The 27,996-nt window shown below is 43.5% G+C and overlaps 1 protein-coding gene across 1 annotated transcript in view; it reads right to left on the bottom strand.

The window, feature by feature from the left end:
- LOC115823849 (uncharacterized) overlaps positions 1–27,996 on the bottom strand; it is a 664,236-nt gene that overhangs the window by 55,805 nt on the left and 580,435 nt on the right. The window contains 1 exon segment of the mRNA XM_030787872.1: positions 17,106–18,197. Coding sequence (XP_030643732.1) covers positions 17,106–18,197 — 1,092 coding nt within the window.

Below are 27,996 nucleotides of genomic sequence, written 5' to 3'. Positions count from 1 at the left end.
GAAGTGAGTTATGACACCATGGAGATATGCAAACTCACTCACATGCACACACACACCCCAAACCAGGTTTAACATGTTTATATTCATATATAATCTGTTTGTTAAAATTGCACAAGTAAATTTGGTCATTCTAATACAGTTGAATTGACTCAGCTTATCACAGTTTACTGCACAGCTGGACAAGAGCCTAAGTGTTCTTCTCTCCTCTCATTCTCTCAGTTCACCAACTTTGGCACACAGCAGGTGCCCACGGACGTTCCAAGTGAATGTGTGACTGAAAAAATGGAAGGGAAAAAGACAGTCCTGAAGGAATGTGTCACAGGCTATGGAGTGCACCAAAAAACACAGGTGAGGTCGCCCATGTGCAGTGACCAGCGGCAAACAACAGTGTGTAAGACTTGCTGATGAGAAGTTGAGGTTATAAGTTGAATTTTTTGGGACTTTTCAGAAGCTTCTCCATAAGGTGAACATCATCCTGGACAACGTGACGGCCAACAAATTTGATGAGTTAATGGTTCGTCTGATGGCCCTTTCGGTGAACACTGAGGAGAAGCTGCAAATGCTGGTGGCTGTCATCCATGAGAAGGCCATGGAGGAGACAGCCTTGAGTAATGTATTTGCAAAAATGTGTCACTCCCTGGCTAAGGTATGTTTTGTGATAGGAGATAGACTTGTAATGTGAACTTTTTTTTTTTCTTTTACTTTTTTTTTGTAAGCTGCACTTACTCCAAGTCCTGTATGTCCAGTCCTCTGTTGCTATAGTGCAGCTTCAAGTGGCTGTGATGGAGCAACCTGGTACCTCTGTGGACCTCTTTAAATTGTCACTTAGACTCACAAATATGTATACACAATCACACAAACAGGTGTACTACAACCTCTATAGGAGTCTACAATTGCATATAACTGCTTTGTTTGAAAATTGGATACAAATATTGAATCATTCTGATTCATGTGACAAAACTGACTCAAAGTGACATCGCTTCGGTGTGACATAACCTTCTTCTGCCATTTGTTTTGAATGTGTATGAAGAGTTTCAGAGTTGAAAGTGTTTAGCAGTTTTGTGGTTACATATGGGTTCAGGAGAGTACATGTATGTGTAATTGATGTGTTTTTCCTAAGCATTCACCTCTCTGTGTATCTCTGTGTTCAGCATAACTGGCTGTCGCCCAGGTGGGACCATGAACCCAACGGCATTCAGGCCGAGTCGTTCAGATCCGTGCCTTCGCCAGCACGTCTGGAACAAGACTCTCTGAAGCAAAAAGCAAACATATTTGTCTCCACCATACACTTGTTCTCCGTCCTGCATATTCCTGTCTCTCATTCTGTCTTTGTGAATTGCAGCTTGAAGTACCTGTGGCCTACCAGCCCGGGAGGTCGGTGACTTTCCACGGACTCCTCCTGAGACGATGCAAGGCGGAGTTCGAAAGGGACGAGGTCCACGACCCGGTCGTGATGAAGAAGAAGAGGCAGCTGGACTTGGCAACAACGGTACCCGTCCTTAAGAACGCTAAGACGTAGAGCTCAGTCCTTGTTAAAAGTCCAAGACTTAATGGGGGACTTCAGTGATATGACTTTTTGAGACTTTGTGGATGGTGTTGAGCCATTTGGAATGATGGTAAGTGTTTGTGACACCCTGCTCCTCTTTCTCTCCCTCATCCTGACTCAGGCGCACGAGCAGGAGCAGCTTGAGAAGGACCTCGCGAAAGCTAAAGAGAGAGCTCTCTGCCGCTCCACCGGAAACATCAGGTTCATCAGCGAACTGTTTAAGATGAACATGATTTCTGAGAGCGTGGTGCTTGGATGCGTGGTGAAGCTGCTGCGGAGCCTTAGTAAAGAGAGTGCAGTGTGTCTCTCCACTTTGTTAACGGCTGTTGGCAAAGACCTGGACACCCCAAAAATGAAGGTAAGTGACCTTTAAGTTATGACTAGTACAGAGGCGTGAGGAGGATGGTAAATATTAGGTATTTGGCATCTCTCTTCGTTCATTATCCAGAAAAGATGGTGCAGAAGTTGTGGTAAGCACCTTTAAGAATTTTTCCTTTGAGTTCTTTTCTGACACATTATCTGTCCTAAATCTCTTAAAGTCAAAGTCATTCTAACCATAAGATGTAAATGGCTTGGTGTAATGTGCTGATTGCAGAAACATTATTCCTTATGGTATCTTTGTCTAAATGGATTTGGTAATAATGGCATTGCCTGGTTAAGTCATTTTCAATATATGAGATGATATGAAAATGGAGAACCAACCATGACCTTGTGTGACCTCTGTTGAACCTCAATGGACAGCCCCAGATGGACTACTGTTTCCACGTCATTTCAAAAATTCCGAATGACGTGAAGGTGCCATTGGAGACACGCATCATGCTACGGCACGTGATGGAACTCAGACTGGTGAGTGCGTGTATGGGGGTGTTAGTTGCAATTGTAGCATGTGTTCTACAGTTTGTATAGAAAGTGTATTTATTCTGGATTTAGGAGTACATTTAGTGTTTAAGAATATAGATTGAGATGCTTATGTCAGCTGCCTTACGTTGTACTTGAATCCCTCTGTTTTTGTGTGTCCAGCATAATTGGATTTTGCCCAGAGAGGAGGACACCCACTGCTCTGTTCAGGCCCTGGAACCTGAACCCGCTCCAAGTGCTGTGGAAACCACTTCTCCCAGCAAGGAAAACTGTGCCCCACCAGCTCCATCTGCTAAACTCCTACAGACTGCAGCCAGTGACTCTTCTGAGTTGAATGAGGCTTCAGAAACGTTGCTGAGTGGTGCAGGGGACTCCCAGGTCAATTCCAAGGGACCTGAGGAGAGTCACAACTTGGCTGAGCTACCTAAGGAGAAATTAGGGAGACAGTTAGCTGAGGTGAGATATAAAACTTCAGAAATGGACAAAAAGACAGACCTGCTCTCTTTCTCTTTGTCTTTGCCTGTCACACAGGCGCATATTGCTAATAAATGCCAAAGTGTAAGTAGACCCTGTACATCTTGTAACTACTTTATATTTAGACAAGGATATTTTATTGTTGTAGAGCAGTTGATAGCATTAGTTCAGCTTGTTGTAGTCTGGTAACTTTTAAAGATAATGAGATCAGTGCCAGCTCAGGCCTTTCCATCACCTGTTGACTTGGTCGTTGTGATTGGACAGCAGCTTGAGTGTCATGTTTTTCTCCTCTCTCGCTCTCTCAGTCTAGCGAATTTACTCTGCAGCACAAACAACCGCTCAGTATCATCGCCGAGAAATCTTCGGGTGAAAAGATACGGCTGAAAGAGGCAGAGAATGCCTGGAAGCCAGCCAGGAAGAGGCAGCCTGGCAATATGGATCCAGAGATCCAGGAGACACAGGTGAGGTCGCTAACACACAGTGACCAGTGACTAACAGCTGTGTCTGTAAGAGTGTGTCAGACTTACAGCTGAACAGGCAAAGTTCCAATCTGAATTTTGTTTGTTTCTTTATGGCCGTTCAGGAAGTCCTCCGCAAGGTCCGCGGCATCCTAAACAAAGTGATGCCGGAGAAATTGGACAAGCTGGTGGAGCAAATGGCCCACCTCCCCATCAACAGCGAGGAGAGGCTCCAGAGTGTGGTGGACATGGTCTTCAGCAGGGCTGTGGAAGAACCTGGGTTCACTGCGCTCTATGCCAGCATGTGCCGCTGCTTGGCTAAAGTAAAGTGTTCTTGTATAAGAAGTACATCTGTAGTTTTTACAAAATTGGGGCTTAAATCCGTCTCCTTGCCCCATTGACATTTTTGAGTTATAGCAGTGGTCCATTTTGTCTTATTGGCGTTGTTCCTTATGATTTGTAGAGAGGAAACATTCCTGTAGACTGTGCTTGGACTCTGTCCTGCATATTCCCCATCTCATTTTTTTGTCTTTTTCGTACTGCAGATAGAAGTGCCCATGTCAGATAGGCCCTACAGCACTGTGACCTTCCGTAGACTCCTGCTACGGCGCTGTAAGGCAGAGTTTGAGAAGGTTGAGATGCACACCTTCTTATCTGATAAGGTACACAAGCAGTTAGAGTCATCAGCATTGGTAGCCATCACACACAGTGAGAAAACATACACCTTAGTCCTCATTAAAAATGCCTAGATGTGTCAGGAAATGTCCCATCAGCACTGAATTCCATGTCTTTTTGCTCGATCACCTTTTCTGCATGCTGTATTTGCAGACTGAGGTATTTGAACTTTTGGAATATTTTGTGAAGCTTTCTGACATATTGCTCTTCTCCCTCTCTCGATCTCTCTCATGCAGGCTACAGGGGAGCAGACAAAACAGGGGCTGGCAGAAGCTAAAGAGAAAGCTTGTCGCAGCTCCATTGGGAATGTGAGATTCCTTGGTGAGCTCTTCAAAGTGAAGATGGTTGCCAAGCTGACTATTTTGGAATGTGTGGAGAGGCTTGTGGAGAGGTTCAGTGAACTGAGCCTGCAGTGCCTCTCCACGCTCCTGACCACGGTCGGCCAGGAGCCTAACGATGGCAAAATGCAGGTAAATCACTTTTAGGTTATCGCTGTGACTGATGAGTGAGAGGCGCAAATTAGGTATATTTGGCATCTCATTCAGTCCAGTATAAATCAGCACTGACCAGTTTCTCTCTCTCTCTCTCTCTCTCTCTGATATCTGTCTTCTGTCCACAAATAGCCTCAAATGGACTTATATTTAATGTCCATTGAAAAAGCTGTAGAAGAAGGCATGCCATCATCACATGTACTCCACCTGCTGCAGGATATGATGGAGCTCAGAGAGGTGGGTATGTGTGTTAAGTCACAGAAGAAGAACTAAAGTCTATTTTAATACATTTTAATGTTTCCCTTCACGACTAAAAATAACAAAGTAAAAAAAAAAGTGAAAGTTCCTGTCATTATATTCTGTCAATATTAAGAGTCATTTCAAATGCAGGCAAACAGGTTGATGTTTGACTTCCAATGACATGAATCCCTTTCTTTGTGTTTGTGTTCAGTGAAACAGGGTGTCACACAGGCCAGTTCTGGGTTCAAAGACCATCAAAGTCCATGAGGGGGCACAGTGGCAGCAGTAGGATCAGTCAGGGATGGCTCATCAGAAAGGAGTCTTTTTCTCACTTTTTGTTTTGTTTTGTTTTTTTCTTTTTTGTCAGTAAGCAAGCCAACAAGACCTGACAATAAAATACCATATTAAAAAAAAAAAAAAGTTTACAGTGATTTAATTAAGGAAGAAATAAGTTAACTGTGCAACAGGTAACCTCACATGCGGTATACTCTCTCCCTCACTCACTCATTATCTAAGCAGCTTATCCTCAGTGGGGTGTGCTGGAGTCTTTCCCAGCACTCATAGGGCAAAAGGCAGGAAAACACCCTGGACAGGTCGGCAGTCCATCACAGGGCAGACACACACACACACACACACACACACACACACACACACACACACATGCTCACACACACATTCATACCTAGGGGCAATTTAGTGTCTCCAGTTCGCCTAACTTGCATGTCTTTGGACTGTGGGAAGAAACCGGAGCTCCTGGAGGAAACCCACGCAGACACGGGGAGAACATGCAAACTCCATGCAATATACTTTTACAGTAAATTCATAGAACACATATACAGGTGTCATGGAATTGAAAAGAATGGAGGCCTGATCACCTGTAGCACTGTGATTTTTGGACCATCACTATGGTACGGGCAGCATTATTAGGGGAATAAAGAATGTCAACAGTCACTCCTCTGACAATATGACAGTTGACAAATTGATTGTAACAAGTGACCAGCTGAATGTAGAGCCCCTGAATGTCGAATCTTTCGCTTTCTAGATACCTCCGGATGAAGGGGGCATTTTCTTTCTGTACTGTTTACATATGAGAAGGCTGAGACAGGCCTCCTAAAAACGAATGAAGTTCTTGGTGGAGGTGTGCTTTTGTACCAGGGTAAGAATGTGAGAAGAGACCACTAACATGTTTGTACACTGTACAAAGCCCCCACACATTATGATAGAGCTCAAGAGAGCTAAGTGTGTGGTAAGTAATAGATGAGTAGTAAGGGACACTGTCTTAATGTGTTTTAATGTCTTTTTCCCTCACAATGAATAACAAATTTAGAATAAAACAAAAAAAGTTTAACAGATTTTGGAAGACTAATAGCAGTGGTGAAGCAGATGTCTACAAGAACAATAAGAAGGGGATCAAAAAAGTCCTGGTGAAACACAATGGAATATGAACATCATTGCTGTTAAATGCATTAAGATGTTAAGACTACTTGAACTGTGTTTTACTCCGTTTATTGAGAAATTTATTCATATCACAGTAGTCCTATTATTTTGCCCAGCCAGGGGCAGTAGGAGGCAGTGGGTCTTGTGGCAGCCGGACAAGCATGAGAAGTATTCGTGGCTGCAACTTGACCCTGTACCACTTGAGGGAGCCATTCTCTGATTATTAGCTGGTATGATCAGCACCTCTGTGAGACAGCTGCCACTAGACCTGCCAGAGTCAGCAAAGGTGGAAGTGAGCTGATGCTACTGTGGAAGATTATGTAGAGGCTCCTAATCACAAGCACGACTTGTTCTTCATCTTGGTCTGGTAGTATGGATGGTAAACTATTTCATGTCAAAATGTTCATCTATGAATATGAATCCCAGATTTTTCTCTTTCTTAAAAGACTTTAGATCATATCAAAGTGTCGTTTATCACGTTTGTGGGATTGTGACATAATGAATGAATAAAGTTTCTGAATTCATAACTCTCGTGTCTGCTTTTGAAATCGCTCTCATTCCGACTAAACTTAAACAAAAACATGGTTCAACACATAAGCTATAAAATAATTTAGAAATGAACTGAAATAATAAAGACAAATTAACACAACTCAAAAGCTCCTCTCCCACCGTTCTTATGGCGACTTTAAACACCATACCCTAGCAACACTCTGGTGCAATGTTGACATCCTATGGCAAAAGAATATAACTGCATTTCACTACTAAACCCCCTATGGGAGGTAATCCATGCCAAAATGAAAATGAAAATGAAAATGGTAAAATGAAAGTTCAAACCCCGGTTTGACATTTCTTTTTTTCAAAACCTGTGCGCACATATCCTGCCAAAATGAAAAATAAAATTACATAACTCGATTTTCATTTTCATTTTCAAGACAAACACGAGTCTTTTCTGACAAAAATAAAAATAAAATAACTTTGTCATTTCATTTCATTTGTTAGTCTTTTCCTTTTAACAGATTTTGCGGTACAAATCAGACAAAATGGAAACGAAAAGACAAAGTTGATAATCCTGTGGCAAAATCCCAGTTTGCGATTTAATTTTTGACATGAACGCGCTGTATCTGCCAAAATGAAAATGCAAAGGCAAACTAGCATTCCGTTTTCGTTTCCCAGTTTGCGTTCCGAAGACAAGGACAATATCTCCAAGCCTATCTAAAGTTACTGCGACTCTGAGTAAAATTTGAATTTCATTTTGGCAGGATATGTGCGCACAGGTATTGAAAAAGAAATGTCAAACCGGGGTTTGAACTTTCATTTTACCGTTTTCATTTTCATTTTAATTTTGGCATGGATTACCTCCCATAGAACCTTAGCGCAGCTGAACTGAACTTTGGCGCAGCTGAACTGAACTGTAGGAAAGCAGAGAGTCTGGCATTTTATCTGATTTGCAGACGGGGGGTGCCGCTATCCTTTTGGGGGTGTCTCTGCCTGAAAGGAGGAGACTCTCTATTCTGTCCCCTTACGTGCGTGTCGACTGTGCGCGAACTGACAGATAGCTAAACACTCAATGTAGAGGCTTGAATGAAGACCCAGGCACGAAAGTAAGGTTTATCCACTTTACTTGTATTTCCTCGGTAAACATGTGCTTTCTCTGACATTGATTTTTGTGAAAGAACGAAGCTTCTCCAAGGCTTAACACGAGCGGGAAAAAGATAGTTTAACAGAACCGTAAAAAACCACTAACTAAATGCTAGAGACAAAATGGAGCAACAAGGAGTGATGTCGGAGGTCACGTGCATGTTGGACCAATGAGGAAGAGGCCGTCTCTTAAAGTGACCTCACTTAAAGCAGCTTTCCTCACTGCTCTGAGAAATGGCTGGTAGGAGGTGCTGAAACACAGAATGAAGTATAACATGACAAACACAGAATGAAGTATAACATGACGAACACAGAATGAAGTATAACATGACACTCCCCGTCTGGTATTGGTCACAATAACACTAACCAATTTTGAAGGGGCTAAAGGGGAATACCAAACTAATGTAACTATTAAAGTATCTAAGGTGACATAAGGAGTATCACTTCTGTAATAGGCCTGAAGAATGTTTTTGTAATACCACCTTTGGTTACCCTCAGTTCTAGCTTCCTAACTTTACCATCAGTGCCGGTGATGGCCTTGGTGACGAGAGCCATAGGCCACTCGTTTCTTTTCACTTGGTTGTCCTTTAACAGGACCAAATCACCTCCTTTGATGTTAGGCCTGCTTTCTTGCCATTTGCTGCGGGTTTGAAGAGTAGCCAGGTATTCTCGCCTCCATCTCTCCCAAAACATGTTGGCAAGGTGTTGCACTCTCTTCCACTGTCGTCGGTAAAGATCAGCGTTCTGGAAGGATCCAAGAGGGGCGTGAGGTGCTGACGTCTTCTGTGTGAGGATCATTGCCGGTGTCAAGAGGAATGGTGACTCAGGATCGGTAGAGATGGGTGTCAAAGGCCTTGCATTAATGATGGCGCACACTTCGGCCATGAAAGTAGACAGTACCTCATGAGTGAGACATGAAGGGGTGACTTGTGAAAGCATGGAGTCCAAGATCCTTCTTGAGACCCCGATCATCCTTTCCCATACACCTCCCATGTGAGAGGAGTGGGGTGGGTTAAAGATCCACCTGCATCCTTCTTCGTTGAGGTATCTTGACACGCTGGGTTCGCTTGTATCGTCCATGAGCATTTTCAGCTCTTTGCACGCTCCTCTGAAGTTGGTACCACAATCAGAGCGGATTTGCTTTGCAGGACCACGCAGGGCAACGAAGCGGCGTAGAGCGTTAATGAAGGATGAACTGTCCATCGACTCTATCAGCTCAATGTGTACAGCTCGTACACTTAAACACGTGAACATTACTGCCCACCTTTTACTCTTGGCATGGCCTCCTCGAGTACGACGAGCAGACACATTCCAGGGACCAAACACATCCAGGCCTACATTGGTAAAGGGTGGTTCTGTGCTGAGGCGATCAGGGGGGAGGTCAGCCATTCTCTGCTCCTCTGTTTTCCCTCGTAGCTTGTTGCATATGACACACTTGCGGAGATTGCTGTTAATACATCTCTTGGCTCCAACTATCCAAAATCCTTCTGAGCGGATGGAAGCCTCAGTAAAGACGCGACCCTGATGCTTGACTCTCTCGTGATAGTACTTTGCAAGGAGAGTAGCGGTATGGCTGCGGCCAGGGATGATGAGCGGGTGTTTCTCTGCTGTGGGAAGTGTGGCATGCCAAAGCCGGCCTCCAATCCTTAGAAGGCCGTCTTCAAGGACAGGATTCAGCTTTCTAAGTGGACTGTTTCTAGGAATGTCTTTTCCTCTCTCTAGACAGATGAATTCAGCTCTGTAGGCTTCTCTTTGTACACATCCAATGACAATGGTTCTAGCTTGTGTCAGCAAATCGACAGTGGGGGGCTTTGTACAGTGATGCCACCCTCTACAACCACTTTTCTTCTTGAAAGATTGAGCGATGTGTATGAGAGAAGCTGTGGCTCTAATAAGAGACTTCCAAGAGGAAAATCTCTCAAAGCGATAAGAGCCAAGAGTCGTGTTTAAGTCTGTGCATGTGGTGATATGAGCTCGTACCTCTGCGTCGGACTCTGGGTGGACGAGTTCGAAAGGTGCTTCTTCTGTGATATGTGTGGGTACGGGATGCTGAAGGAATTCTGGGCCGGTGAGCCAGCTGGTTTCGGTGAGGCGAGCCACAGGCACCGACCTAGTAGCCACGTCTGCTGGATTCTGCGAGGTGGGGACATAATGCCATTGCTCAGGGCGAGTGAACTTCCTGATCCTTTGCACTCTGTTGCTGACGTACACGTAAAGTCTTCGAGTTTCGTTGCAGATGTACCCCAACACCACTTTACTGTCTGTATAGAATTCCAAGGTGTCTAGCTTAGAGTCTAACTCCTGCACAATCAGCTCTGCCATGTCGACCGCAAGGACAGCGGCGCACAGTTCAAGTCTGGGTACAGTGTGGTTTGACTGAGGGGCTAATTTAGCCTTACCCATGATGAAGCCAACATGACACATACCATTGTCGTCCGTGATCTTCAGATAAGCTACAGCTGCTATGGCTTGTATGGATGCATCTGCGAAGATGTGAGCTTCCTTTCTCACTGAGTTGGAGAGAGATGCTACAGTGTAGGCTCGTTGAGTTTCAAACTGTTCGAGACCTTGTAGTGAGTCTCTCCAGGCATTCCATTCGGCTTCCTTTTCTGTGGAGAGGGGAGCATCCCAGTCAACAGCTGTGCTTGTGAGCTCTCTGAGCAGGAGCTTCCCTCGGATAGTAATGGGAGCTACGAGACCAAGGGGGTCGAACAAGCTGTTAACAGTTGCTAGAACACCTCTGCGAGTGAATGGCTTGTCACTGTTGGCAACACGGAATGTGAATGTGTCATTTTGGAGGTTCCAGCTCAGTCCAAGACTACGCTGTACTGGTGGAGAATCTGTCTCTAAGTTGAGGTCTTTCAGATCTTTTGCATAATCAACTGAGGGGAATGCTTGCATGACTGCTGGGCTGTTTGACGCTATCTTATGGAGTCTTAGGTTAGAGACGGCGAGCATGTCTTGTGTAGTTTTAAGCAGATCGATGGCTTCGGCGACAGAGGGCAGGGACTTGAGCCCATCATCAACATAAAAGTCCCTTTTTACGAAGTGTTTTGCATCCACGCCAAACTCAGCCTCTCCATGTAGAGCAGCACGTCTGAGACCATATATAGCAACAGCAGGTGAGGGACTATTGCCAAATACGTGAACTCTCATTCTGTACTCCACCATGTTTTTAGATGTGTCGTTGTCTCTGAACCACAGGAATCGGAGGAAATTTCTGTGATCTTCTTTGACGACAAAACTGTGGAACATTTGTTCTATATCTGCGGTGATGGCTATTTTCTCACGCCTAAAGCGCAACAAGACCCCTAGCAGGCTGTTATTTAAGTCCGGGCCTGTAAGCAACACGTCATTCAGTGACACACCAAGATACTGAGCACTGGAGTCAAACACGACTCTGATTTGACCAGGCTTACGTGGGTGGTACACACCAAACGTGGGTAGGTACCAGCATTCTTCTCCATCGTGCAGAGGCGGAATTGGTTCAGCATGATTGTGATCGAAAAGTTTCTGCATGAATGCCACAAAGTGTTCTTTCATTTCAGGCTTCTTATCAAGCGTGCGACGGAGAGAGGTAAGTCGGCTCAATGCTTGGTTTTTGTTATTTGGTAGAAGTGGCCTTGGTGAACGAAAGGGAAGCGGCGCTACCCAACTGTTCGTGTCGTCCATGAACATCTCTTTGTCCATTAATTGAATGAACAGTCTGTCCTCAATGGAAGGAGCTACTTTGTTGTCGTCTTCTATTCTTTCGAAAACTGTGCTACCTAACAAGCTTGCACGGTTGTGGCCCCGAACGCCAGAGAGGTGAGTGCTGAGAGCAGACTGAGAGTAGAGGGGAGTCTTAGAGATGCTTTCTACTTTTAGAGTCTCTTTCAGGGAGATGTGATTAGGGCATGGACTGAAGTGTGATGGGCGACCGTTACCTAGAATGTTTGTGTGATATGCACTTACAGTTGTGGGTTTGTGAGCGGCACCCAAACAGACCTCACCAACTACGACCCAGCCAAGGTCTAGTCTTTGTGCATAGGGCGCATCTAGGGGCCCGTTGTGCTGTTCTCTCACCTTGTGAACTTGGAGAACGTCACGTCCAAGTAAGAGGAGAATCTGTGCGTCTGGGTTGAGGGGGGGAATAAGGTGAGCAATAGACCTGAGATGTGGATGATGTTTTGCCGCTTCGGGAGTGGGTATCTCTAACCTGTCGTCTGGCATGTGATTGCACTCAATGAGCGTAGGGAGTGGCACACTACAACTTCCATCAAGAGGCTGTGCGATGAAGCCTGTAGCTCTTCTCCCAGACATCTCTGTGACTCCGGCACATGTGCGAAGAGTGTATGGAGAGTCTGTGCCTTTGAAGCAGAAAAGGTCAAAGAACTCCGATCTAGCGAGTGATCGATTGCTTTGGTCGTCGAGTATCGCGTAGACTTTCATAGCTTTGTTTGGCTGGCCTTTATGATGAACCTTGACGAGGCAGATTTTAGAGCATGACCGGGAGCTTAGGGGGTCTCCGCAGACCTCTGTGCATTTGGTGTTAACAGCAGGAGAGGCGCCTTGCTTCTCTTCCTCCCCGCCGTGCTCTGTGTCGAGAGTCTTAACGGTCCATGGGGGTGGCCCGGGATGGAGGGCTGTGATGTGTGCGTTGCTGTTGCATTCTGCACACTGTACGGCTGCTTTACAATCCTTTGCTAGGTGTTTGTTTGAAGAGCAGCATCTGAAGCAAATATTGTTCTCTCTTAAGAATGTTTTACGTTCCTCAATGCTTTTAGCTCGAAAACCTCGACAGCGTCTGAGCGGATGGGGCTTCTTGTGAATGGGGCATTGTTTGTCAATGTCTGGCGTGCTGCTTGGGATGTCCATAATGTTTGAGGTTTGTGTGTGAGAGACCTCTGTTTTGTAAGCAGAGACAGAGCCTTTGAACTGTCTTCTCGTTGAGCTGTCTGGTTTCGCAGGATTAGCCGCTGGTAAGTTGAGAGTGAAGCTGGGATCATTGCGTGTATAAGCTTCGTGACACACAAAGTCTGTAAAAAATGTGAAAGGTGGGAATGCTACTTGGTGTTTAAGCTTATACTGGGAGCCTAGCGACATCCATTTCTCTTGGAGGCCATGAGGAAGTTTGTTGACGATGGGAGTCACGCCTCTTGCTGTGTCCAGGTAGGCGAGCCCAGGTAGGTAACCCTCCAGCTTTGCAGACTCTATTTCTTTAAGCAGGTCTCCAAGTTCTCTTAGTTTTAGAGGTTCTCTATTGCTAATTTTTGGAAAGTTGTCCAGCTTGTCAAAGAGAGCTTTCTCTATGATTTCTGGACAGCCATAACACTCTTCCATACGCAGCCATGCCATTCTTAGTCCAGCGGCAGGGTCGGCAATGTGAACAGCTCTTAGCCTCTTAACATGCTGTGAAGACTGGGGGCCTAACCACTTCATCAGAAGATCGAGCTCTTCGCTGGGGGTTAGTCTCAGTCCCTCTATAGCGCAGGTGAACGACGACTTCCAGGCCCAGTAATTTTCAGGGCGATCATCGAACTTGCTAAGCCCTGAATTAACGAGCTCACGACGTACTAGGTATCTGGCAATGTCACTCATACCTGTATGGTCTCCGGTGCATGGCTGGTTCGTTGCACTGATGGGAGGGGAAGAAGGTAGCTGGTCTGCTTTGCTTTGAGCAGGAATCTGACCGTGAGCTGGCTTATAGGGAGAAGAGGTGTATGGCTGAGCTTTAGATAGAGAGGGCTTGCTGTGGTGTGTAGCAGAGAGGCAGTCGACGTAGTCTCTGGTCCGTTTTTCAGTGGATTCGTGAGGTATTGCAGAGGTGTCGATAGATCTTCTACTCTCGTCTAAGTCTAACTCTGCTGCGACTAACTCTAGAATTTCAGCTTCTGCTGTGGCTGCTGCACATTCTTTTTCATGCTGCAGTGAGTGTAGTTCCGCTTCCAATTTGGCCTTTTCTAATAGTACTTCAGCCTCTCTCTTTACAAATGTCGAGCGAGCTCGCACAGCTTCTGCTTTTGCGCGTGCTTTAGCTGCTACCATGCTTGCGGATGATTGTCTTGAACTTTTGGATAAAACAGATACCACTGACCTGGTTTCTAACTGACTAGATGAAGCTCTGGATTTGGTTGCCTGGTGCTCCGCTGCATTCTGTTTGTCGTCCATCTTACGTTTGTTGTGTTCCGCCCGCTGTGACGCCGTTCTTTCACTATTCTGTCCCCTTACGTGCGTGTCGACTGTGCACGAACTGACAGATAGCTAAACACTCAATGTAGAGGCTTGAATGAAGACCCAGGCACGAAAGTAAGGTTTATCCACTTTACTTGTATTTCCTCGGTAAACATGTGCTTTCTCTGACATTGATTTTTGTGAAAGAACGAAGCTTCTCCAAGGCTTAACACGAGCGGGAAAAAGATAGTTTAACAGAACCGTAAAAAACCACTAACTAAATGCTAGAGACAAAATGGAGCAACAAGGAGTGATGTCGGAGGTCACGTGCATGTTGGACCAATGAGGAAGAGGCCGTCTCTTAAAGTGACCTCACTTAAAGCAGCTTTCCTCACTGCTCTGAGAAATGGCTGGTAGGAGGTGCTGAAACACAGAATGAAGTATAACATGACAAACACAGAATGAAGTATAACATGACGAACACAGAATGAAGTATAACATGACACTCTCCTTGGAGTTTGGGAAGTATTAATTTGAGCTCAGTTGAGATAGTTTTACATAACTTTTTCCCATTAAAGAATAGTAAAATTACGTCTGCATACTCGAATCTATGGCATTTTATGCTCCCGAACAAGACCAAATATGGTTTCTTTACCATTAAAAACAGCACAGTTACACCGATGGTCATACAATTAGCTGCTCATGACTTGGCTCCTGGTTACTTTTAAGTTTTAACGTCTGACTATACGAACAGTTATGATTCGATATGCGCATTTAACTGATAATATCGTATGGTTAGTTTCATTATTCTTTTGTTCTACATAGTTTGTACCCGAATGGAGCCATGCAGATGGGGCTTGTGACATGGTCTGAATTCCATTCTCACAGGGAAACTAACCTCCCGAGGTGATCTAGTCTCCCTCGCAATTAAATGTTATCAGCATTTGACCAAATGGTCTGGGGGTTGCTGCGCTAAAACATCGAGCCTGGCGTCTGTTAGGTGTTACCGCGAGTGGTTTCTGCTTTGGTATGCAATGGACCTACACGCAGGGAGGTCTGGGCCATAAAAGGGAGAACTGGGATCAAAGGGGATAGGGATAGAGAGGCAGAGTGAGAGTGATAGAAATAGATAAAGAAGGGTGAAAAAGAGGGAGAGAGTTTACACAACAGCAACTTTAATTATTAAGGAACATTTGAGGTTAACAAATGTCCTTTTCTTTCTGAAAGCTGCGCAGTGTCTGCCCGACACACCTTACACTGTAAGTCCTCCCAAACCTGGCATTCAACCACCTCACACTGCAAGTCCTCACAAACCTGCCATTCAACCACATCACACTGCAAGTCCTCCCAAACCTGCCATTCAACCACATCACACTGCAAGTCCTCCCAAACCTGCCATTCAACCACATAACACTGCAAGTCCTCCCAAACCTGCCATTCAACCACATCACACTGTAAGTCCTCCCAAACCTGCCATTCAACAACATCACACTGTCAGTCCTCACAAACCTGCCATTCAACCACATAACACTGTTGGTCTCCAGAGCTTGGTACAGTCTCTAGGGGGCTGGAAATCGCTCTGTGGATGAAATAATAAAAACATGAACGGTTCAGTTGTGTGGAATATGGAAAAAAAATTAACACGTGCCATACTGGCTTTTCCCGGGCTGATTCTTCATTAAACCCTGTTAGTTTTTGAAACACAGTAGCCATCCTGTTCTCCTTTCAGCTTTGCATTTCTGTTGAGGCTGTTCTGAGCTGGATCATTCGTTTAGGCACTGAGACAGTTTATGACAGATACTTTTGTCTCATGGACTTTTTTTTTGCTCATTAGTTCATATATGTGTGTTCACATGTCTGTGTATATGCATGTGTGTGTATGTACATACATCTCTTATGCATAGTCACTGCAGAGTCTGTGTGGGTTAGCGATTACACAAAGTGAGGACACAGACAAACCTAGAAGAAATGTAAATGAAGTCTGTGAAGAATGAGAGAAATCTTCACCCTCTGTGGAGTTGGTAGAGGTTTGTGTTTATTAGGTGGATATCCACAGGGGTCCTGTTCAGTTATAGGTGGCAGAGGAGGGACAAAGAGGGAACTGGGCTGGTAAACAGACAGACACACAGGGCCAGAGAGCTTAGTCCATGGCCAGAAGAGGGTGAACAGAAGAGGGCCGTCAGTTCTTCACTCAAACGGTACAAGAGGAAGCACTTAATGAAGCCCAAATCAAAACCCCAAAACACACTCAAGCTTAAAACAACACAAACACAAGGGCCGTACCCAGGCGAGATTAAAAGCACTCGTCTGGTTCTAAGGTTTACGGATACATCAACCTGTGGAAATGCTACACAGAGAGAGGGGGAGAGAAAGAGTGAGAGGTGAGAGAGAGAGAGTGAGAGGTGAGAGAGAGAGAGAGAGAGAGAGAGACAAAGAATGGAATCCCAATCCCAGATGAGCAGAATGAACAGTGGTCAGAACCTAAGATTTAATATTGAAGTTTGGTCATAAAAACAAGAGCTGACAGTTATTCACATTCGCTCACTTGCTTCAAATCTACATTTATTATCAGCAGGTGTAAATGCATCATGGAAAATAGTTCTACTTTTTGCTTCTGTGCTCAACTGATTTCTATGTATTTTTAATTTTTTTTTAACTGACCTCAGTCTATCACGAACGGTTTAATCAAAGCACAATTATTAACTCATGAACAATAAACTTATTATTTAGTAGTAACAGTGACAAAATGAATCCTCTGTCATTCTAATGTAACTTGAAGAACAATGACATGACGTGTACGTGTCTCTTCACACTGAACAGGTAACACACTGGTCCAAAATGCCACTGAACAGGTAACACACTGGTCCAAAATCCCACTGAAGAGGTAACACACTGGTCCAAAATCCCACTGAAGAGGTAACACACTGGTCCAAAATCCCACTGAAGAGGTAACACACTGGTCCAAAATCCCACTGAAGAGGTAACACTCTGGTCCAAAATCCCACTGAAGAGGCAACACTCTGGTCCAAAATGCCACTGAAGAGGTAACACTCTGGTCCAAAATGCCACTGAACAGGTAACACACTGGTCCAAAATCACAACACACCTCAAACGGTCCTCAGTGTACACCTGTGCCTGTTCAGGTCAGCTGATTGGCTGAAGCTCTTCCCACACTGGGAGCAGTAGTATGGCTTTTCCCCTGTGTGACTGCGCTGGTGTCTTACAAGACCTGATGAAGTACTGAAGCTCTTCCCACACTGGGAGCAGTGGTGTGGCCTCTCCCCTGTGTGAATGCGCTGGTGTGATTGAAGAATTGATAACTGGTTGAAGCTCTTCCCACACTGGGAGCAGTGGTATGGCTTTTCCCCCGTGTGAATGCGCTGGTGTGATTGGAGATTTGATGAATCACTGAAGCTCTTCCCACACTGGGAGCAGTAGTATGGCCTTTCCCCTGTGTGAATGCGCTGGTGTCTTTTAAGAGCTGACCACTGTTTGAAGCTCTTCCCACACTGGGAGCACTGGTATGGCCTCTTTCCTGTGTGAATGCGCTGGTGTGATTGAAGAGTTGATAACTGGTTGAAGCTCTTCTCACACTGGGAGCAGTAGTATGGCCTCTCCGATGTATGAATGCGCTGGTGTGTTCTAAGACCTGATGCATCACTGAAGCTCTTCCCACACTGGGAGCAGTGGTATGGCTTTTCCCCTGTGTGAATGCGCTGGTGTCTTACAAGATCTGATGACCGACTGAAGCTCTTCCCACACTGGGAGCAGTGGTATGGCTTTTCTCCTGTGTGACTGCGCTCGTGTGTTCTAAGACTTGATGAATCACTGAAGCTCTTCTCACACTGGGAGCAGTGGTATGGCTTTTCCCCTGTGTGAATGCGCTGGTGTGTCCTAAGACTTGATGACCGACTGAAGCTCTTCCCACACTGGGAGCAGTGGTATGGCTTTTCCCCTGTGTGAATGCGCTGGTGTGTCCTAAGACTTGATGACCGACTGAAGCTCTTCCCACACTGGGAGCAGTGGTATGGCTTTTCCCCTGTGTGAATGCGCTGGTGTGTCCTAAGACTTGATGACAGACTGAAGCTCTTCCCACACTGGGAGCAGTGGTATGGCTTTTCCCCTGTGTGAATGCGCTGGTGTGTCCTAAGACTTGATGACAGACTGAAGCTCTTCCCACACTGGGAGCAGTGGTATGGCTTTTCCCCTGTGTGAATGCGCTGGTGTCTTCTGATACACAGCTGGCTTCTGAGGCTCTTCCTGCGTGAAGAGTGTGTTGTGTTCTTCCCTGTCACTCTCTGTTTAGGTGTTAGGGCTCTTCTGACAGGGGAGCTCTTCCCAAACGAAGAGCGCCTTCTTTTCGTCTTGACAGCGGATTGTGCTGAAATGAATGTAATATCAGAGGATAACTGTTCTGGGCTCAGTGGCACGTCTTCTGATTTAATCTCTCTGGTCTTTAGTAAACTCAGGGACTCTTCAGGATGCCATGTCTTAATGAGGTTTGGTGAGGAAATGTGGCCTAAACAAAGAGAGGGACATGTCCACAACAGGACCAGAAAACCACATCACAACCTGGACAAAAATCTACAAACAACATTAAAAGACCAAACTGACATTAACCTCAGTATCAATTTAAAGTACAACTAAACCATTCTCTTTAAAAAAAAACAAAAAAAAAAACAAAATGCAGGGAATTGAATGGGGAAACAGGGAAAAAAAATCATCTGTTACCTTTCTCAGGGGAAAATGGCTTGTCCCAGTGGCAGTCCGCTGGGTCGTCCTGGTCCTTGGTATATTCTTCTCCACACCAGACCAGCAGCTCCTCTCCAGCAGCGATGGGTCTACAGCTGCGGAACAGAACCCCCCCTTTGTACTGAAGAGCCACCAGATTCTGCTCTTCATCATTACGGGCACAGTTCACATACCTTAGAGAGAGAGAGAGAGAGAGTGATGAGGGAAAAGGTCAAGAGTGAGACATGAGGCAGATAAAGAGGTTTACATTGCACAAGAGAATACTAAGTTAAGGCAGAAAATGAGAAGAGGAATGGATGGATAAGTGAAGTCATGGATAAGTTAAGGATCAATTTAAAAAGTCACGTCTCTAAATGGAGTTTTCATGTTTTTGTGACTCTGATTTAAGGGGACGCTCACTGCCTCTCATTGAACAAAACCACTGAACCAAATTTTACAATGAACAAGTGCCAGGAAAGATGAACAGAGTTGGAACAGACTAACACAATTGGAATGCTCTAATAGAGGAGGAATCCCAGCAGTAACACTAGCTGGTTGGGGTGTTGTCACGAGATCGGGTGGGTTTGTGTCCTGTGAGGGTCAAACAGACGAGTGTACACTCCCCACCATCTCACTCAGCGCTCTGTTCAGCATTGATGAGGCACCTACACAGTGAGAAACTTTGGGACTGGGACAAATAATTGGGAAATTAATCAATGACTGAGTATGTTACTGAATAAACTCAAAATAAACCACGTAAAATGGAAAAATAATTAACTAAACATTACGCCTGACTATTTTTGTCTTTCAGTTGTAGATGCATTTATTTATGTTCACATTTAATGTATTAAATATCACTTTTTCATTCATTAGTGCACCCATGAGGAAATAACAAGAACTGTTTTATGTATGTCATCTCATCTGATGCTACATATTTGAATCCCAAAGCCCTTGGCTCTTTATGAGTTCATTTTGATACCACAGACACTGAGTTTCACTAATCTTTTTGGACAACTTTAAGAAAAAAAATCTACAAAACATTGTGTGTGTGTGTGTGTGTGTGTGTGTGTGTGTATCTGTGCGTGTGTTTTGTTATATGAAACCTCATTGAAAAGATTCAGGTATGGGTGCACAGCCTGCTCTTAAAATACATGCATCAAATATGAAAACCCATGTGATCAGAGGATCTCCATGCTGATTGGTGTTTGTATACATTCTGGTCTCATCTGGTCTGTGAGAACAGTGAATGTGAGGGGGTGTCATTCAGTCAGGGGTAAAGAGAAAACAGACCAGTATCTGGAAGGTTGTAAGTTTGATTCCTGAGAATGTCTGAACACCAAAATACTGGACAGCAAGGTTTCCTCAGAGATATAGTTACCTCTGATACAAAACACAGTTAAGTTTTACCACCGAGCGTATGAATGTACACCGTCTGTACATTTAACATAAATATGTGAAAAATAAGGAACAGGAGTGATCTCTGTGCTCAGTATCTCACCTCATCCAGTTGGAAAAATTCTCTCTCTTCACATCAACACGATCTTCACACTGCTGACGTTTGAAGAGCTAAGGAAAAGAGGTTTATCCTTCATAAATGTTGATTTGTTAAGTATACAGTCTTTCACTGCACATTTTATGACCAATTCCAGGTTTATGTCAGAGGTCTGATAGAGTGTGAGGCTCTCTGAATTGAAATGAGTGTAAAATAATTTGTTGAAGCTCCTACCAGCGGCTGATGACACAGAACATCGGTAAATGCAATGAAATAGGAATTTGGCTTCACTGCACAGAGCCCCAGTAAATGTCAACTGAAAACCTTCTTATATTATTAATTAATAGGTTCACTCACCACCCAGGAGTATCCACTGTCCTTGGTGTCTTCTCTGTCAGACATCTGGTCTTCATAGGGGCCAAAGTGTGTCCCTCTGGGTATAGTGTCACCCTGGTTAAACACGCCCAGCTCTGCGTTTGGGATGCTTGACCTCCTGACCTCTAGTCCTGAGGGAAGGGTGCGTCTGGCTCTTTCCGTGACCCCTATGGGCACAGGGGTGTCGGGGATGAACGTGGGGGGACCATGCACCTCACATTTACCAATGAAGAAAGACCGGCAATTCTCACAGTCTGGGGAAATAAGGAGAAAAATATAAATAACAACAATAGACTTCAGTCAGACTAAAATACACTCTAAATAACAACAATAGACTTCAGTCAGACTAAAAGACACTCTAAATAACAACACCAGACTTTACTCTTCCTAAAAGGGCAGTCCTCACAGTCTGATAAGATCCAATACTATCTGGGTATGGGACCATCAGTATAGAGACACAGTTCAGCATTCACACTGACATTTAACTCTATCGTGCCCGTTTTTACTTTTCATTTTCAGCAGCTGATGACGAAAAACATTTTGAATTTTCCTGAGAGTGCTTAAAAACCAAATATCTACCAAACACGCATCAGTCAAAAACATTATGATGTTGTAGAAACTGGGGAGTGTTTGACTTTTGCTTTTAACCACTGCTACCTTTACATGCAGAAAGAGAAAGAGAGAGAGAGAGAGAGACTACAGGATCAGTCCCAGAGATCTTGCCCTACACAGACAGTCTTTGTCTATGGGTTTCTCCTCCTCAGTGTATTTGATGCTAGGTCTGTTGGACGAGTCTCTTCCTCGGGTGTAACCGTTTGACTGTGAGATCTCCTCTTTCATCACGCCTGTCTTCAGCAGCTCTACAACACAAACACACAAACTGTACACACACACGCCAACCTACCAACCTACACAAGCACAGAGAGGACCAGAATACAGAAGGAGGACACTCAGTGAAACAGGTGAGTGTTTCCTACCTGTGTCATGTGATTCAGGAAGAACTCCACATGACTGCCCCACAGATGTGGATGACATCTCCGTTTCATCAGTGGCCATCTTGTCAGTTGTCTCCTGACTAATTACACGCATCCCGATCATTATAATTATCAGAATCACAAAGAACCGTGTGAGTAAATGCATACACCCTCATTAAGATAATCATCAAATTAATCAAGAGTATACACACTCTCATTCACACGCTCACTGCTCTTTATTTACACACATTTCCTATCAGAATAACACAGATACATGATACAACAGAACAGAGGTAGAGGAAAATGAGGTTAAGACAATGTACTCCTCTAAGATAAGATTAGTTTGAACCAAGACATTAAATGCCAGGCTAAATGTTACATCATGTATAAATTAATTTATCAGCACACTTGCTAACTATTTACTGGCTGATCAATGGGAGACAAATGCACTTCCTAGCCTAGACTGTCACAGAACTTTTCGTGAGCAGCTTTTCTAAAAGAATTACTTTAAAGGACCTGTATTTCAAAAGTCTTCACTTAGAAGAACTAACGTAAAAAATTTAGCTTTTTACCTCAAGTTAACAATTCTCATCGGACTCGTCGCCTGATCTTAATTTAACAAACAGACGCAAAGGCTCAACCGTAGAACTACGGAAGCCCGTTCCCGCCACATTACAAGAAGAATTTGCTTTATTGCGACCCTATGTTTCGCAATTCCGACTTTATTTCTCAGAATCCCGACCTTATTTTTTGGAATTCCGACTATATTTCTTGCAATTCCGGAAATATTTCTCTAAAATTCCGAATTGTCCCTCATCTGACTTTTTTAGACAATCAGGCAGCGTCGAGTAAGTTAAAGTAAGATATGTTATACACTTAATGCAACGAGCAGCAACATCTGGCCTCGGTAATAGGCTCCGTCGTCCAAACCCCCAGTACTTGGTAGTTTTGTCGAAATCGATTTTTTATATGAGAAATGGGAAGAACAGCCCGATAATTATCTTCCAAGTACCTTACCGGAACAAACTTTTTTTCCCTGTGAACTAAGGCTAACTGTATGGGAGGTAATCCATGCCAAAATTAAAATGAAAATGAAAACCGTAAAAAGAAAATTCAAACCCCGGTTTGACATTTCTTTTTCAATACCTGTGCGCACATATCCTGCCAAAATGAAAAATACAATTAGATAACTCGATTTTCATTTTCATTTTCAAGACAAACACGAGTCTTTTCTGACAAAAATAAAATTAAAATATCTTTTTGTCATTTCATTTCATTTTAGTCTTTTCCTTTTAACAGATTTTGCGGTACAAATCGGACAAAATGGAAACGAAAAGACAAAGTTGATAATCCTATGGCAAAATCCCAGTTTGCGATTTAATTTTCGGCATGAACGCGCTCTATCTGCCAAAATGAAAATGCAAAGGCAAAGCAGCATTGCGTTTTCGTTTCCCACTTTGCCTTTTCATTTTCGAGTTCGCCTATATGCAAATATATGTTAAGGAGAAATGGGCGTTACCGAAGACACGGACCTTAATAGTGGAAGACACGTGACCGTGAAAGTGCCCGAAAGCCTAATAGAGGTGACAATGGCGGATGCATTCTCATAGACGGCGAGTGAGCTAAGTTAGCGAATTGTCAGGATGAAGATTTCGTTTTACTCAGAGTTGAAGTCATTTTAGATAGGCTTGGAGATATTGTCCTTGTCATCTAAAAAACCAAAGATTCGACATTCAGGGGCTCTAAATTCAGCTGGTCACTTGTTATACAGAGTCAATTTGTCAACTGTCATGTTGTCAGAGGAGTGACTGTTGACATTCTTTATTTCCCTGATAATGCTGCCCATACCATAGTGATGGTCCAAAAATCACAGTGCTACAGCTGATCAGGCCTCCATTCTTTTCAATTCCATGACACCTGTATATGTGTTCTATGAATTTACTGTAAAAGTATATTGCATGGAGTTGGCATGTTCTCCCTGTGTCTGCGTGGGTTTCCTCCGGGAGCTCCAGTCTCTTCCCACAGTCCAAAGACATGCAAGTTAGGCGAATTGGAGACACTAAATTGCCCCTAGGTATGAATGTGTGTGTGAGCGTGTTTTTGTGTGTGTGTGTGTGTGTGTGTGTGTCTGCCCTGTGATGGACTGCCGACCTGTCCAGGGTGTTTTCCTGCCTTTTGGCCTATGAGTGCTGGGAAAGACTCCAGCACACCCCACTGAGGATAAGCTGCTTAGATAATGAGTGAGTGAGGGAGAGAGTATACCGCATGTGGGGTTACCTGTTGCACAGTTAATTTATTTCTCCCTTAATTTAATCACTGTAAAACTTTTTTTAACATGGTATTTTATTGTCAGGTCTTGTTGGCTTGCTTACTGACAAAAAAACAAACCAAAAAACAAAAAACAAAACAAAAAGTGAGAAAAAGACTCCTTTCTGATGAGCCATCCCTGACTGATCCTACTGCTGCCACTGTGCCCCCTCATGGACTTTGATGGTCTTTGAACCCAGACCTGGCCTGTGTGACACCCTATTTCACTGAACACAAACACAAAGAAAGGGATTCACGTCATTACAAGTCAAACATCAACCTGTTTGTCCGGTTCCGCCATTGAAAAGATGACAGCTTAATTACCGAGCTCCCCGACGGTTTTGTTACATAACCCCCAAAATACTCAATTTTTGACAATCCCAGTGAACATTCTGTTTAATAATGGAGAAAGGGGTTATTACTAGAAGTAGGACAGTAACGAATGTGACAGAAATCGATCCTGAAATGAGGCAAGGCAGCCGAAACAACTCTCCGGGTCCGTACTCACATGACGAGGATGGCTCTGAGGTTAGCCTGCAGTGTATTTTTAACGAACTTCGGGGGTTCAGAAGAGATAATAGAATACAGGTCTCCGACGTTAAACAAGAATTGACAAGAATAAACAAAAGACTGGACGAGGCAGAGGAAAGAATTGATGAAACGGAGATTGTACTTCAGGCAACATCTACGCTAATTAAGCGATTGACGCAGCGTCAGGCTAACCTAGAAGCTAGGCTAATAGACCAGGAGGGCCGAGCGCGGAGAGATAATTTAAGGATTTATGGAATACCTGAAGACAAAGAGGGCACTGATATGATTGGTTTTCTGAATAACTTGTTAAAAAGCGCGCTCGACATTCCCCATGACAGAGACCTTAGAATTGAGAGGGCACATCGTGCATTGGCACCGAAGCCCAAAGGTTTGCAGATAAAACCCCGATCTATAGTGGTTAAGTTTGGGAGCTACCGGACGAAAGAAGAGGTGCTCCGGAGAGCATGGCAGAAAAAAGAAGTGTTCTGCAACAATGTTCGCTTCTATGTTGACCATGATTACCCATCGGAGGTGCTTAAGAAGCGCGGTGAGTACGTTGAAGCCAAGAGAGTGTTGAAAGAAAAACAAATAAAGTTTCAGACGCCGTATCCTGCAAAGATGCGGGTCTTTTATGATGACGGCGCTCGGCTATACCAGGATGCTGCAGAGGCGACAAAAGACATGGTCTCACGAGGGTTCCCAGTTACTGTGGTGAAGCCCTCCGCTGTTTCGGATCAAGAGGAGATCCAGCTCCTGTCTACTTGGCAGGTGACGGGGAGAAGGCGCCACCGAGGTGGAGATCTCGATGCAGCGGGTGGTGACACACAGTCCAAGAAAAAACACCGCTCTCAATATAAGGAAAAACTTCAGGAATTTAGAAGGCCATCGCCTACGACAGAACACTGATAATTCACAACTGTTTCGCAAATGCAGATAAGTCTTATTTGATTCCCAAGTGACACGCTTCATCTTGAATAATTGTTCAGAAGACTGCCATGTAGTTTTATATAGCCGACGAGTAATTCCTACAGTCCTATTTTCTAACGAGTTAAGAGAGTCGGGACTTGTTAATTGACGAGTTTTCTACTATTTGTTTTCATTTTATTTACTTAATTTTTTTTCCCTTTCTCTTTAAATATATATAACTGAGTTACATATTAATAACTGTGTTTGAACTCAAGCTTGAAAATGTGGCTACATCTTAGGGCCCCACCACTGTCGCGACGTGGGACTTTCCCTTATTGGGGCTTTGACTTTACAAAGTCCCGCAAGGCTCATCTGAAACGAGCCTCGACATCGGAAACAACTGTTCTTAACTGTTTCGGTGGCGTTTTGTTAAAAATTGTTTCGATCTGGTTCTTGTTTTATGTTTGTTCTTTGGGAGAGACATTTTTAATGTACAGGTGTAACACCAGCAGAGATATCGGGAGAGATTTTATTTGGGGTAATCGATGGAGGAGACTATGAATGAGCAAATTCTTAAAGTTATTTCATTCAATGTGAATGGGATTTTGAACCCAGCTAAGAGAAGTCAAATACTCTTAAAAATGAAAAGGGAAAGTGCACAGGTTGCGCTCTTACAAGAGACACACCTCACTTCATTAGAACATGAAAAATTAAGGAGAATGGGGTTTTCGAGGGTATATCACTCATCATATAAATCAGGCCATAGGAGAGGTGTAGCAATTTTGATATCACAAAAAGTATCATTTGAATATCTTTCTGAGGTTTCAGACAAGGAAGGCAGATATATAATTGTCTCAGGGAAAATAAATGGCACTCTGATAACATTTTGTAACATTTACGCCCCCCCTGGAAGTGATTTTGCTTTTTACAGAAAAGTATTTGATTTGATGATAGGGGCCATAGGAATAGTCATATGTGGTGGAGATTGGAACATCCGTCTTAACCCAAAACTGGACTCATCAAAAAATTTGACTGCCACACCATTGCATAGGAAAATTAATGTTCTAATGGCAGAATTGGGCATATTGGATCTCTGGAGAGATTTTTATCCATCAGGCCGTGATTATACCTTTTATTCATGCTCCCATGATGTATATTCAAGAATAGATTATTTTCTTGTGTTAAAGAGGGATCGCCATAGAATTCACAGTTGTGATATCGGATGTATTGACTTATCTGACCATGCACCTCTCTCCTGTACTGTACATATTAGCAATAACCCTGGAAGAACATTATGGAGGTTAAATACAAGTATTTTAAACAACTCACAATTTAAGACTCAAATGAGAGCGGAAATAAAAATGTTTCTAAAAGAAAATGATACGGGAGAGGTTGATTCAGCTATAGTATGGGATGCTTTAAAAGCAGTTGTCAGGGGGAAAATCATATCTTTTTGTGCCAGTGAAAAGAAAAAAAAAACAATTAAGACTAATAGACCTTAATAGAGAATTAAAAGATCTCGAAACAGAACATAAAAGGGAACAAAATCCTAATTTGATGACAAAAATAAAGAAAGTTAGAAATGAAATAAATATGTTATACTCACAGGAAACGGAAAAAAAGATGATATTTACAAAACAAAAATATTATGAGTCAGGCCCAAAATCAACAAAACTTTTGGCAGGGAGGCTACAAAAACAACAAGTGGATAACACTATATACAAAATAAGGGATCCGGATTCTAAAACTATACATTATAAACAAGATGAAATACAAAAAATATTTAAAAAGTATTATAAATTCTTATATACACAGCCGTGCTTAGAGGATGAACAACAAATTGGTAAGTTTCTTAATTCCCTCAATTTACCTGTTTTATCACAGGAACAAAATCAAATATTAACAGCCGTGATAACTGAGACAGAGCTTAACAGTGCCATTTCCAGGCTCAAAGCGAATAAGTCACCTGGCCCGGACGGCTTACCTTCAGAGTAGTATAAGGCTTTTAGATTTGAGTTAATGCCAAGCCTTCTTCGAGCTTGCAATACAACCTTAATGGAGGCTAAAATGCCTCCATCATGGAGCGAGGCAGTGATCTCAGTTATCCCCAAGGAAGGAAAAGACAAATTAGAATGTGGATCATATAGGCCAATTTCAGTCTTGAATGTTGATTATAAATTGTATACAGCCATCCTTGCCAGAAGACTGGAAAAGATCCTCCCTCAGCTTATACATAACGACCAGACTGGATTTATATCACAAAGACAAACTCACGATAACATCAGACGATCACTGCACATACTAAACCATATTCAACAAAACCAACTTGAAGCCTTATTAGTTAGTTTAGATGCTGAGAAGGCTTTTGATTCAGTGAGTTGGCCTTTTTTATATAAAGTTCTTGAAAGATTTGGCATGCACAAAAACTTTGTTGGTGGCATTCGTACACTATATAGCAGACCGTCAGCCCGGATAAAAATAAATGGATACCTCTCAGATACCATCATATTAGAGCGCGGATCGAGACAGGGGTGCCCAATCTCTCCGTTACTCTTCGCACTTTATATAGAGCCTCTCGCGCAATGGATAAGGCAGACCGAAAACATCAAAGGTATCAGTATAAATGGAGAAGACCATAAAGTAGCACTGTACGCTGATGATGTCTTGATTTATTTAAGTAGACCCTCTAACTCATTTTCTGAATTAATGA

The sequence above is a fragment of the Chanos chanos genome, chromosome 11 (genome assembly GCF_902362185.1).
Source record: "Chanos chanos chromosome 11, fChaCha1.1, whole genome shotgun sequence".
Classification (NCBI taxonomy): domain Eukaryota; kingdom Metazoa; phylum Chordata; class Actinopteri; order Gonorynchiformes; family Chanidae; genus Chanos; species Chanos chanos.
The sequence above is the reverse complement of the archived record's forward strand: the minus strand, read 5'-3'. Positions and strand labels throughout refer to the sequence as shown.